This window comes from Dendrobates tinctorius, unplaced genomic scaffold (assembly GCF_039654945.1).
Source record: "Dendrobates tinctorius isolate UK_male_01 unplaced genomic scaffold, ASM3965494v1 ptg000031l, whole genome shotgun sequence".
Taxonomy (NCBI): Eukaryota; Metazoa; Chordata; class Amphibia; order Anura; family Dendrobatidae; genus Dendrobates; species Dendrobates tinctorius.
The window spans coordinates 6833538-6848339 of NW_027361699.1; the positions used below are offsets into that span (position 1 = coordinate 6833538).

General features: G+C 44.8%; 1 protein-coding gene across 4 annotated transcripts in view; it reads left to right on the forward strand.

Annotated features, from left to right (window-relative positions):
- The window catches only part of FREM1 (FRAS1 related extracellular matrix 1), a 375258-nt gene that overhangs the window by 126110 nt on the left and 234346 nt on the right, over nucleotides 1-14802 (forward strand). For all 4 annotated transcript variants that reach the window (XR_012231567.1, XM_073572162.1, XM_073572160.1 and 1 more), the window contains exon 3: nucleotides 12342-12436. Coding sequence is in view for 3 of the 4 variants with exons in the window: in XM_073572162.1 (XP_073428263.1) it covers nucleotides 12342-12436 (95 nt within the window). In the remaining variant the exon portion in view is untranslated. The remainder of the gene's footprint in view (nucleotides 1-12341; nucleotides 12437-14802) is intronic.

Below are 14802 nucleotides of genomic sequence, written 5' to 3' on the forward strand. Positions count from 1 at the left end.
TCTGAACTGTAGAGTGGGACTTGTGGAAGGGTGTAAATTCCTGGATCATCACTAGCTTGGTCCTGGAGAATGATGGTTGAGGCCGGGCCGGGGTCTGTAGTTTGGAGACATTGGAGGTTGTTGGTGTGCTAGGTCTGTTAGGTGGTCAGCCTACGTGGGTCGCTAGTGCCCAGAATCAGGTTACACCATTTTACGTGCACCGTACCCAACATGTAAAGCCTTGCTTGCCCTATTTGCAGCACTAAAAGCCACGAGAAAAAGGGTGCATAACCAAAATACCAAACACCTCACCGTAAAATGGCCTTTATGGCCTGGGGGGCATTTATTATAGGGATGCCAAGGCTCCACACTGATTGATCCACCTTACCCTATATCATCACCCACCCCCCCTAAAGCCAGAACTCACCATTGTTGTGGTTTGAGATCAGAACTTGAGATGAGAAGCAGGTTGCCGGGAGATGTGTCAGCCAGTGTCTGGTGCGGTGGTGACAACTGCTGCAGTCGGAGCGAGGAGCCACTGCAAGTGCCGGGGCCAGGAGCCGGGAGATCAGCCGCCAGTGTCCGATGCGGCGGTCAGTGGAAGCTGCTGCAGCAGGAGCCGCCGAAGCGAGGAACCTCACTGAGCTCCGGGGCCCGGGTGCCACTGCCAGCTGGAGCTGCCGCAGCAGGAGCCGCCGGCGCCACCACTCACTGTCATGGAGCAAAGACCGAGGAGCCTCACTCAGCGAGCCGCAGCACCAGCCACTCACTAGGTGTCAGGACTCAGGAGATGTGCGCCGCCCGTCGCCGGTGTCCGGTCGCTGCCCGGTCCCTCTGTGTCCAGAGAGAGGCGCGCAGCGCACTTCACAAGCTCCTGCTTCCTCCTTCCGCCCCGTCCTGTCTCCGCCTTGTCACTTCCTCCCTGCGTCCCACACGTGACAAGAGACAGGGGAGGGGAGCTCTCCACCAATCAAAGGACACTCCTGGGCTGCTGCTGGACTGCGATTGGCTAACGGCGCGCGTCTCCTGCCGGTGCCACTGAATCAGATTTATGGTCGCATTCCCCAGTAGCCAGACAGTGTGTCACCACGTGTGGGCCCTTCCGTCGCGCCAGGGCCCCGGCACTTGCCCGGGTACGCCGGGTGCTGACGCCGGGCCTGTCTCTGACCACACCAATAACATATCCGGGAGGAAACAGGTAAAATGTTCATTGTCTGTTGTCATCACTGTGTAGAGTTCTGCGATTTTGCGTTTGGCCAAATCATTGCCACCAGCGTGTAACACCAGTATCACTGGCCCCTTGGCCCACCTGGAGATGTCGACTATATTCGGGAACACCTGTTGCCTTTGGAGGCCTCTCATGCCTGTCCAGTTGACCTATAATCTCGGGAAGCCTAGATGTTTTTCCTCCTGGCCGAATCTCAGCCCTTTTTGCTGCCGAGTAGATTTATGAGTAACCTAATACCCAAACTGTGGGCTTACAGTCACCTGTAAGGAACAAAATGTGTTAATTTCAGCAAATCAGGACTTATATATCTTGTGAAGCATGCGGATTTCCAACGACCCATTATCTGCACTTCGGTCTCTGATACTCCTGCCCTAGCAGCTTCAGTGGCTGCTCTGATTCAGAAAGAATGTGTCCAATATTCTTTTGTATTAGTGCCGGTTTTTGATAAGCACTGTGTCATGATCCCAGTACAGGTTTTTGACCTGCACGCCAAGGGTTAATGTCTTGAGCCCAGTGCAGGCTTTGACCTGCCCACCTGGGGTTAATTATTGTGGCCTCTCTTTGGTTTGGGGAGAGCTTCTTATAACCTTGGGAAGCTCCAATCCCCGTCAGTTATACTCCTGCCCTCGGCTGAGTTAGTTTACCCCTTTGCGTGCCTGTGCCTTGTGCCTGATATCTTGTTGCTTGTTTGGTTTTGACCTGGTCCGTCTCTTCATTATGAGTTTGTCTACTGTCTTGGTACTGTGTATTTGCCCATTCTGGTTTACTATCTATTGCAATGTCATGACTATCCGTTCTGTCCAATCCTTTTGTACTGTCGTGCTATCATGTGCTTTGACCCCGTTCTGCTCTGGTTTACGTCCCTGTCTATGAACCTTGGTAAATTTGTCCCATAGTTACCCTTCTAGGAGTTTTCCTTCAGCTCCTAGCTCTCTTGAGCTTAGGCCACGCCCCCAGCAGTCATGTGCTTCAGGTCCTGTTTGTCTGAAGCACGTATCTTCACCTCTGCTGCCCCGCTTCACAGGTATCTTTGAGCAGTCTGTCTTACTCAGGACACGCGCACAGGCTCAGTGAGCAAGTGCAGTGAGTTGATCCTGACACACTGTTTGACAATTGCCTGAACTTGATACTTGACAAGAGGGGACCCGTCTGTTTGTGAGAGAAAAAATCTGCTTGTGTGTCTTAATACTGCGAAGTGTTTGAGTATTTTTAGTGGGCATACTGTGCCATCTGATGAGTTAACCAGGACCCCTGTGCCCCTAACGGCGTGATCGCACTTGGATTTGATGAGTTAACCAGGACCACCATGCCCCTACCGGTGTGATCGCACTTGGATTTTTGCAAGAGAATGCGCAAAGCGTCGTTGCATATGACTAAGTCCTCGTTGATTGAACCGCCTTATGACATGGTCTTTGACCATGGCAATAATTTGCTAATGCGCAGCACTTCAAAAAAAGTGATAGCGAAGGCTGCTGATATGAGGATCGCCTCGTATTGCGACTTGCATATTGATGGGGATATTATTATTATTATTATTATTATTATTATTTATTGTTATAGCGCCATTTATTCCATGGCGCTTTACATGTGATATTGAAATAATGTCCTGCAATAATCTTAATGAAATGGGGTTGTGACATTCCTGACTCGGTTAAAGCTTTTTTCAGCCTTTAATGGCTTGATTGAGGAAAAAGAACTTTGTTACATCCACCCACCCCATTAATTGAAAGAAAAAGGCTATTCCGGATAAATGCCATTGTGCCGATGAACCCGACACCCCTCTTTCTTTGAGCCGAATCAAAAATTTCTTTAACACTTTTCATCTCACTCGGCCGAACTTATCAACGAGCCTACCCTGAATTAGGGAGCACCACGCCTCCCAAGCCTTACCATAGACATGCCAGGTGTAGTGAAACCTCCACCAGGGGGATCTGGTGAGGGAAGAGAGGTTACACACTAAGAGTAGCAATACTGAGCAACAGCACAGGTGTCACAGGTAACGAGAGAGAATGGTCAGACGAACTGAGTCAGAAACTATCAGGAGAAGACGTACCAGAAGCAGCAGCAATACACATAGTCAAAATATCAAGCTGAGGGTCAGAAAGCCAAAACATGAGCACGTGGTCCAAAAACGTGAGGCAAAATACGTGGTCTGGGTAATCAGCTGGGGAATCAAATGCCAGAGAGGGAACGTTGCAGCAGAGACGAATACCAAGAGACCGGGTGAGAGATCAGTCCGGGTCATACAAGTGGATACATGTCAAAGGCAGGAGGATCACCAAGGTAGAAGGGTCAGAGACTCTAAACTGGAAGCTTGAGCTATCACTAACACTGGTCAGCAGGCTGTGAGAGACTGAAATAGCCCAGCTAGCTCCAGAATGAGGCTGAGGAGATTAACCCCCGCATGACCAGTCCAGAGTGAAGACAGCAGAAAATAAACTCCAGACTGGACCATGACACCAGGTAGCCAGTGTAACCAATGCGCATATTAATGGCATCAGTGATTGACCACTGTGTCCCATAGGGATGGAGGACACTAGATACCCGATAGTTGCGCATTGGGGAGAAGGACTCTGAAGGCCTGCTAATCGGAAGATAACAGTGAGATAACAAGATTATCATCTATATTTGCCACTAATCAGGCTCGGCACCCGATGTTGTTTTTTAAGCATAGTAGTGCTAGCCGGCGTAAGAGAGGGAGTAAGGGCGGGGATGCAGAAGGCATATGGTTTAAGCTCTTTGTGGTAGTTGGATTTTACATTTGAAATTAAATGTTCGCGTTTCTCAACTATGTCCCCCATAGCTTCACCGATGACACTATTGCGAAAATTGTCCATAGCTCTGTCCAGCTGCCTTTGCACCACTGGCTTTTGTAGATTGCTGCAAAACCCTCTTTGTTACGTCCTCCTACCACGATCCCTAGGTCCTTGCTTGACATCCTTTTTGCTATGACGCAGGTATGGTCGTTGTAGGACTGTAGAAATGTTTTCCAGACTAGTAAGTCTGCTTTCAACGAGCAAGTGAGCCTAATTCTATGCCCAGGCTGGGAAATGCCTTTTGTTGCCAGTGATAATCGGTGAGAGAAGGCTCTGCCGACCGGTATTACGCGGCTGGCGAATGTCAGCAGACCCCGCAAGGACTACCTCTGTTGAAGGGTGATCTTTTTAGCCTCAATTTGTATTTGAAAGGGATAAATAAAAACCGTCTTTAAAACCGAAGTATAATTGCCGTGCCGCTTCTTTTTTGGGGTAAAAGTTTAGCCATGGGCCCATCACGGTTACGGTGACCAGGGTTATGCCTTGTAGGCGCAATGTTTGCCTGACGAGTACTCCTTGCTGCTGTGTATCCCCCCCCCACACACTGAGCAGTCATGTCGATATCTGCATGACGCGCGAAAAAGGCAGTTTCGCTTGTACGACCATTGAGTGTTGACCTGCGGCTGCGGAATAATTAGTAGTCATATACGAAACAAAGGGGGGGGGGAGATTTGCTTCTGTGATATGGAACGCACGAATTTGCATGTCATCCTTGCGCAGATAGCATCAGTCATAACCCCACAACTGTCGCTTTTACTCCCATAATCTGGATTGAAATATGTCAAGCCCATTAATAATTCTCATGTACAGCACCATGAAATTAATGGTGCTATATAAATAACTAATAATAATAATAATCATCTCATTTTCCTGTCTTCTGAGCTCTTACCCAGGGACCCATATTTCCCTGTCCGCTGAGTTCACCTCAGAGACCCATATTCCACTGTCAGCTGAGTCCATCTCAGGGACCCCTATTCCAGGAGTTAACCAAGGGAAAGAGGAAGTTACTGACCCCGGGCACCTGAATTTAACTCCTGTGGGTTTGGTTTAATCCCATTGGTCAGTTGGGCATCCACCTTAGTGCATCAACTGGGGATTAGTGGAAGGGGGGAATTGGGCACTGACCGCATTTAACTCTATTTTATCCATAGTGGGCTCCACAGACAGAGGCATGTTCTTTCTGCAGTACCGTGCCTGCCATTACAAAATCTTGGCTGACAAAAGTTGCATCTGAAAGGAGGAAAAAGGTCAAGTGTGCACATTTGTGTTTCGCACCCTTTAATTCCGTGGATCCTATTGCTAGCATCATACATATTACAGGGTGATTCACTCTCTAATTTATGCGGAAAATGTGTTGCAACTTTTAAAAGAGTACTGAAATTTGGACTATACATACCTTGTTTCATGAGAAACTGATGTTTTAAAGCAAGTGTTGAAAATATAAACCATTTGCTTCCAAGTACGCTTGCATGCGCCGTTCCATATTGTCGAAGGTATTTTTGCATGATATCTGGGGTCAAAGCATGAATTTCTCACTGTATGTTCTCTCATAGTGCCTGTAATGTCCGTGGCTCATTAGTGTACATCTAACCCTTCAAATGGCTTAAAAAAAAAATTGATCAATAACGTATTCTGTTGTCTCGATTGGGTCTTTTCAATTACTGAACGACAGTGTGTACGGATGAACACGAGTTTTCTTAGCTGCTCATTGACATGTGGAATGCCTGTTTCTTGGCCTGTGTAACGATTTACACGGAGATGCCAGAAGTCGTTGTTTTATATCTTGAATTGTTTCCTCAGACGGTTTCAGAAGTGCTCCATCATGTCATCCTGTAATGTTCCTGTACATTCCAGCTTATTCACAAATGACATAATACACTGGGATGCAAATTTCGACCTCCAGACTCCTTTATAAACTCACTTTGACACCTTATTACGGACTCAGCTTTCCAATAAGTTTTCACAATGAAAACCTGCTCCTCCAAACTGTATCTGTACATTGCTAAAAAATGAAACGGAAGTTTGGCAAGAGAAGAAATGCAAGCACCACACATATACTACCGAAGCGTAGAAAGGAGTGCAGCAAGTCTATCTCGTAGTGGAGGCGACTGGCGGGGCAACTCTCACTTCTCTTGAACCAAAGTATGTACAGTCCAAATTTCAGTGCCAACCGTCTCTTTTAGAAGTTAAACCAAATTTTTCCACGAAAAAGTAGCGAGTGAATCATCATGTATAATTCTTTATAAAGAATTAGGCAACACGGCAGTTTCAGATGTCTTCTAATAATGTTACTACTGTTTGCAAAGGAAGCACTGTATATTAGAATAGCTTAGTGATGTTTGTGAGGTATTTTGTATTCAGCAAGAAAAATATTTCCTTTTTTTGTAATGAATGTTGAATGGAACACATAAATATGTTAGAAGAATTGTAACTGGACCCAAAAGTTTCTTAACTATTCAGTTGATAATGAGCCCTGACTAGAAGATACACTGCTTCCCCCTACTGGGGTAAAACTTCTGATGTTTTGTGTCTGAAAAAAAAAAAATATCTCTCTATACTTTTGCAATGAGATCTCTATAAGATATTAGTAAGATTTTGGTAATGATTAAACCTAATTCCTGACCTTGATACTGAATGTCTTAGTAAGCATGCTACGATACTTGCAATCTGATAGTTTTGATGACTATAAACACCCTGACATACATTGACATGGTACAGAGCAGGGTAATGTGGAGGAGCATCACAGCACAATCATGTATGAAGAAGGTATGAAAAGCACAATTGTGGGGCAAGTAAGCAAAGTAACTAACTGTTGTCGACATTAAACTTATGGAGACACAGAGGAATCAGAAAAATTTGCAGCAGTTCTTTCCTTGTGCCTTGTGTATGCGTTGTTTGAAACCTTGCATATCACATCACTCAGGCAGCACAAAGAGTAAATCATGTGCTCAAAAATTGAAAAATTTAATTCAGGTCAGATATACTGTATAGTCATGGCCGAAAGTGTTGGCACTCTTGAAATTGTTCAATAAAATTAATTATTTCTCCCAGAAAATTATTGCAATTACATGTTTTGTTATACACATGTTTATTTCCTTTGTGCATTTTAGAGCAACACAAAAAATCAGAGAAAAAAAAGACAAGTTGGACATAATTTCACACAAAACACCAAATATGGGCCAGAAAAATTTGTTAGCAGTCTTGCATTTTTAAGTCTCTGTGTCAGTTGGGTCCTCATGGGTCTACTGCCATAGCATTTCATTTCATTTAAATGTCAACGGATAGTTTGTGCTGACACTGATGCACCCTGAACCTACAGGACAGCTCAAATTTATTTGGAACTTGATTGGGTCTGCTCATCCACCATCCTGCGTTGCAACCTTTCATCAATTTTTCTCTGCCCTCCAGGTCCAGGGAGATTAGCTACAGTACCATGGGTTGTAAACTTCTTGATTATGTTGAGCATCGTGGACAAAGAAACATCAAGATCTCTAGAGATGAACTTGTAACCTTGATGTTGTTTAACAATTTTAGTCCTCAAACAGTTCTCTTCTACTCTTTCTGTTCTCCATGCTTTCTGTGGCACACGCAGACACACAATGCAAATATTATTGAGTCAACTTTTCCCATTTGCATCTGGTTTTAGGTGTGATTTTCATATTGCCCACACCTATTGCTTGCCACAGGTAAGTTTGAACGAGCATCACATGCTTGAAACAAAGTTGCTTACCCACAATTTTGGAAAGGTGCTAACAAATTTTTCTAGCCCATTTTTCATTTTTGGTGTTTTGTGTGAAATTATGTCCAATTTGTCTTTTTTTCTCTGATTTTTTTGTGTTGTTCTAAAACACACAAAGGAAATAAACATAGGTGCAACAAAACATGTCCAACAGAGTGCAAAGTGATGAGCACCACCGTTAAGCCTCCCGTGACAAGCGCACTAATGGTATCCATATATGCTGCAGGCAAACATACCCTTATCTTCGGGTGCCCACCCTGAATACAACAGCACTGAACGTCCAAACAAGAGAAGGAAGGGTGGCAATCACCAGAATAAAAATTCAACCTTTATTGGTCGCCTTTAAAACATCTTCAGCAGGGAATGGAGTAGTGGAGTCTCAGGACGAGTGCAAGTGCTTGTCAGGCAAAGTGTAGGGCGACTTTACTAGACTGTTTTTGATTGAGCATGCCGTATATTTTTCCTGACACGCTCTCACTACATGCTGGACTGATTGGCAGCTATGCGTGACTGCCAGAATGGAATCAGAAGCATTAGCCATTACACATGGTCTACAAGCAGGGCGGGAGAATGTGGATTCATATTTTTTGGAGTGTGAGCAACGTGACCGTCATCCTCATACTCCACTACTCCACTCCCTGCTGAAAATGTTTTAAAGGTGAATTTTTATTCTGGTGAGTGCCACCCTTTCTTCTATTGTTTGGACAACAAAACATGTGTAATTGCAATAATTTTCTGGGGGAAATAAACTAGCCACAAGGAGAAACGTTACGCTTTATACTTCAGTGCAGAGCCTCTCATCTAGTCATATTAGTTCTCATACTTTGCACTGACGAGGGCCAATAGCCTGAAACACCGTGTCTGCAAATTGAGATTCTGATTTAGCTTTCATCCTAATTAAGTCATATTGCAAGACTCATTAAATGTTTGATTGTGACATGTAGGATCGCTGCTTCCAACCGGTCGTGCTATAGAGTCTAAGTCCTCTTTCTCTCTGAAGAGGCTATTTGCAAACTGGGAGAAATACTTTATTTTCTGAAACATATCATGGGTGCCAACACCATGACTGCATGTACAACAAAGTGTTCCCTACTTTAATGTCATCATTCTGAACACACCCTAAATTGTTCTACTAGGTCACAGCTGAAGCCGCTGCTATTCATGACATAAGTGAGTAGGTAGGCAGGCGACAGAGAAAACAATTCCATTTTACAGGCATGTACTGGAAAAATCAAGGCTGTTGGTAAATATGGAGGTGCCTTAAGTACCAAGTGCCTCTCAGCAATAGGCTGCAGACACATTAGAAATGTGTGGACTGTCTCTTTAAGAATCAGGAAATGCATGCCCCCTCTTTTTCAAGCCCACAAGGATTGTCTGCAGAAGAAGTGAAGCACAACTCTCCTCAGGACCACATACAGTCCAATCCATCAAAACATCTATGAGATAGAACAAAGAGGGTGCAATACCAGGAACCTTGGATTGCCGAGTCTTTCTCTGTCTGGCGAGATCAGCTACCACCATGGAAGATACAGCAATCTTCTTCCTGGTCTGTGGATAGCAGAGGCTTGAAAGCTTCTGCCTTGACGTCTTCGTCAACCGGCAACTTGGGAACTGAAGGCACCCTCACATGGTCCATCTTTCTCCCGGTGTCCAAAATAAAATATCCTACATGCGGAGAGGTTCCTGGGAACTGATCATTGGTACCATCATTGAAGATGTGTAGCGAAAACGTCACCACTTCCCTTTCTTCGGAGATTTCAGCACTCCTTGACTCGATGACTGCAGTAGCATTCCAGTAACGACCTGACTGTCCAAGGCTACAGTCAAGGTCAAAGGTGGAGAGGAAATACACTCACCAAGGGTAGCCTCTCCTACAGACCCAAGGCTTTGAAATACTTTAGGCTCCTCAGGACAAATACAGATGCAATGTTCTATACAACAGCTGCAATCGCTTAATCCCTTGTTAGGTCAGAGTTCAGAATGTTGCTCAAACAGCCTAACCCATTGAACTTGCATGGGTTCAGAGCAGACGGCTGTCCCAGGAGGTTGGAGAACAAGCGGTCTTTGGAAGGATGGAATTAGGCGTGACGGTTTCCTTCCACACATCACTACTTCGGTCCACTCCTGGAGGCTGGGAAGGGAAGATGTAGCAGGAGATTTGTGACTTGGCTCATTGAAGACCCCTTCGAAGGCCACCAGAAAAGCCTATAGGTCCAAGGTGACAGGATTCCTTCTCTCCCATAAAGGGTTGAGCAATAGTAGGGCATTTCCTGCTAAGAAGGACATGAGGAATCATACTATAACCTGATCAGAGTAAAAATGTTGCGCTAAGAATTTGTAGTGCTGCATGCACTGCTTCAGGAACCCACGGCACTGTTTTGGATCCCCATAGTACCTTGGCGGATCCAGCGGGATGTGTTCCACTCTGGGAGTGCAAGTCACAGAGTGAATAGGCATGGCCGCAGGAACTGGTGCAGGAGACTGGTGCAGCAAAAGTCAGGGCTTCTGATCGGGTAAAAAAAATGTTTTCCTGCCACTCATACTGGCAAAACAATATAACTCTGAGAGTGAAGGAACCATGGGGTTCAGTGAGGACCAGGGCCTGAGCAAACTTTTAAGCTCATGCTCAGACTGTTTGGTGCAAGGGTGGATCGTAGTCGCACTGTGCTGTGGACCGAGGAGGTCCTGGAGGGGCATGACTAAGTGACTGACCCTGGATGCACAGCAACTGATGGTGCCGTGATCCGAGGAGAGCCCGGGGAGGTGTGACCAGGTGCTACACCAGGAATGACCTCGGTCACATGGCAGCTGACCTTCAACGAGATATGATGTTGCTGGCAGACATAACTGCTATACAGACAGGCAGGTATAGGATCCAGCTCAGACTGGACCTCCATGAACAACTTCAGGAAGAACTGGGTCACTGGCAGCTATGACTGGAATACAGGAATGATTTGGACCCAGTTCAGACAGGACAGGCAGGAATGGCTTCAGGAAGAACTTAGTCTCTGGCAAGGAGTTACATGACCACAAGTGTGGACAGACAGGGAACCGCAGATGTAGATAGACAGGGAAATGCAAATGCAGAAAGGCAGGGAATTGCAGGTTCCCACAGGACAGACAGGAGCAGGTTCACACAGAGCAGACTGGGTCAGGTAAGGACAAGTACAGACAGGACAGAGAGGATCAAGTTAATACCAGACCAATACAAGGGCAGATACACACAGGTCAGCCAGGACCAGACTTACATAAGGTACTTACAATGAAGTAACAAAAGTACAAGCAAACCACTTATGTTGCACAGAGACAACAGATTAGAGATAGGTACTGGTTCAGACCCTGCAGGTTTTAGAGATAGGCACAGGTTCAGACAATGCAGGTTTTAGAGATAGGTACTGGTTCAGACACTGTACGTTTTTGAGATAGGTACAGAATTCAGACACTTGGAATTTAGGAAAATATCCCGACTTAGATACAAACGGGTTCAGGGATTAGTCATAATTCAGACACGGACAGACACAGGTACAGGTTTATTGTTCAGGTCTGGGTATTCAGCCCCCAGAGTGACAGAACCAGGATAGATCATATACATGTACAGATACAGGGTTCAGGCCAGGGAATTCAGCACCCAGGGTGACAGAAACAGGAAAGATTAGATACAAGTACAGATACAGAGTTCAGGCCTGGCAATTCATCCCCCCAAGGTGGCAGGAGCAGGAAAGGACCAGGCAACTCAGCAGTTGCACAAACATACTGAAATAGAATGTTGCTCAGACATCTCCCAACAGATGGAGGAGGCTTAAGTACCAAGTGCCTCTCAGCAATAGGCTATCAACACATTTGGTAAAATATTGTTTAAAAATAGTCAGCGAAATATTTTACCTCACAAAATTAATCCTCTGTGATCCCCTGCTGTAATGTCAGTATTGTCTTTTGCTTCCTCCCCTGCCCAGGAGATGTGGTATGCTCCGTACACGGTCAGACACAGACAATTTTTAAAAAGAACTTTCGTTTGTGGTAAAACCCCTTTAATGTGACCAGCTTCCTCTGCCTGTAGACACGTCGCGCATCTGCCACCGGGATCAGCCAAATGATTCACTTCGCCTGCGCAGAATTCGCGCAGGTGCAGTGCGACAGTGTTCTGCTGGTGGTACTGCGCAAGAGGCTGCGTGACTGTGTGAGTGTGTGAGTGTGTGTGTGGTGCATACGGCGTATAGAGTGTGTGAGTGTGTGTGTGGTGCATATGGCGTATAGAGTGTGTGTGTGTGTGGTGCAATGGTGTTCTGCTGGTGGTACCGCGCAATAGGTTGGTATCAGCAGCATTTTCCATATTGAGACACCCATCACTAGGGTATCCCAATATGGCGGTCGGTGAACTTCCTCCGCTTGGAATTTTGGAATACAGTGACATCTGGACAGAACATGAAATGAAAACATTACAAGGCAATTATATAAATAGATATCACATCTAGATATATTGCCATCTTTATATAAACATAATTTCTATTGGCACTGTATAATACATTATGTTTAGTGTTTTGGGGGAATTAATCATTGTGTATGCACTCTGTATTTACAGGTATTTGACTGTCATTTTTTGAATAACGAAGTTAAGTACATCCACTACGGCTGTCCCATATTAGATGAAGATGAAGTTATGCTTCGGCTTTACAGGTCAGATTGTATTTTTAAAGCTCTTAAAGGGAGTCTGTCAGCACAAAATGACTGTTCAAACTAAGTACTGCCACTTGATGCATCATGGTGGGGCCATACATGTAAATACATATACTGTATATACTCGAGTGTAAGCCGATCCGAGTATAAGCCGAGACACCTAATTTTACTACAAAAAAAACTGGGAAAATGTATAGACTCAAGTATAAACAGGGTATAGATTGTCACTCAACCCCATCCTAGTATGCATGGCTTCCTCATCCCCATCCTTGTATGCATGGCCCACTCATCCCCATCCTAGTATACATGGCCTCCTCATCCCCATCCTGGTCTGCATGGCCTCCTTATCCCCATCCTGGTCTACATGGTCCACTCAACCCCATCCTGGTATGCATGGCCTCCTTATACCCGTCCTGGTCTGCATGTCCCCCTCATCCATATCCTCCATATCCTAGTCTGCATGGCCACCTCATTCATATCCTGTTCTGCATGGAGAGAAGTGGAATATTCAAGTAGTGGGCACAAGTGATGGCTGCTGCAGGATGCCAGCTGCTACGACTACTGTGCGCGCTATTAAAGAGAAATGAATATTTACTGCCAGCATAGTTAAGCAAAATGATGCATCATGTGAAAAATAAAAACAAAACACCACAGTGGAAAATGTAGGACAGAGGTTGGTTTAAACACCACAAACTAAAATTCTTTTCCTAAAAAAGGTTGTGAACAAACCAAAAGTGCAAAGAAAGATATTTAAAAGAATATTTTTCATTGAAAAACAATTAAAAAATACCAAAAAATAATAAGTAAAAATGTCAGTATATCAGAGTCAGCCACAAGATGGCACCAACAGTAATATCCCAAAAGGGGTTATATACAACAGGGTAAGTCACAAAAACACAGAATGGGTGAGAAAAAGGTCAAATACAGTATTTACCAGTAGAGTACTGCGGCGCCAGGTGTCCCTATGTACGTTATGGCTAAATAAGCCTTCTTCCGGGGGTAAATACTTTATTTCACCTTTTACTCACCCATTCTATGTTTTATGACTTACTTACTTCACTTCATTGTTATTTTATTTTGAATCATGATCTTTTACTTTTGATTCTGTCACATTCTATGAGTGATGGGTTGTATGTTAATCTTACCCTGTTGTATATAACCCCTTTTGGAATATTACTTTTGGCGCCATCTTGTGGCTGACTCTGATGTCCTGACATTTTTACATATTATTTTTTGGTATCATTTTTTAATTGTTTTTCAATAAAAAATATTCTTTTAAATATCTTTCTTTGTACTTTTGGTTTGTTCACACCATTTTTGGTATATGAATTTTACTTCCAGTTTGGTGAATATTCATTTGCCTTTAGCAGCTGGCACAGGCTTTAGCCACAGCAGCCGGCTCCTGCATCCTGTAACCCGCTGCTCTGCCACTGCAGCTCCCCCTCCATCTTCTGGGACCCTCACTCGAGTATGAGCAGAGGGTTGCTTTTTTAGGCTTGGGTCACATTGCGTTCGGGCAGTCCTTTAGACAGACTGTATTACACCACGGCATAACGTGGTGTAACTCAGTCCGTTAACACTGCCATTGACCCCCATTATCGGGCGTATCGTGACGCATGCCGTAAAGCAGCATGCGCTCGCGATGTGCCGTCATTCAGTGACGGAGACTCGGATGCGGGCTGCAGCGTCTGAGGCTCCGTCACCGCTAGCACAGATGAATCATCTGTGCTAGCGGGTATAGCATAACGCGATCGCATTATGCTATACAGTTAACGCAGCCCATCAACGCTATGCGTTGAACGGGCTGGGTTAACGCAATATGAACCTGGCCTTAGCACAAAAAAATGTGCTGGAAAAATCGGCTTATACTCGAGTATATTTAGCAATCAAGACTGATTATATGTACTAGTTACAGTACTTTTTGGTGAGCCAAACATTTTAATACATCTTCCCACCTGCTTGTTTTCTCTCCATCTCCACACCTCCTCTTCTTTGATTGACAGGTCTGGCTTCATAGAGCCAGAAAAGGTCAGGGATAGAAGGAAAGCATGCAGGTGGGAAGGTGTATTTAAATGATTGGCCACGCCACGATGCATCAAGCACTTGTACTGGGTTTGAACAGTAAATTTCTGCTGACAGACTTCCTTTAAAAATAAAATTAATGGAAAAATTATTTTCAGAATGTATATTTAATAAAAATGTCATTTCATATTTACTTATCTTGGGACCACCAGAAAAATGATTTTGTGGGACTATCAGCGCACACCCCCAAACATTGCGTTGTGAAATATGCTGTTGCCAGTAAACCTCTAAAAGGTGAAAAACCCAGTGCCATAATGTCAGAACCTATGAATATAATTGGAAAC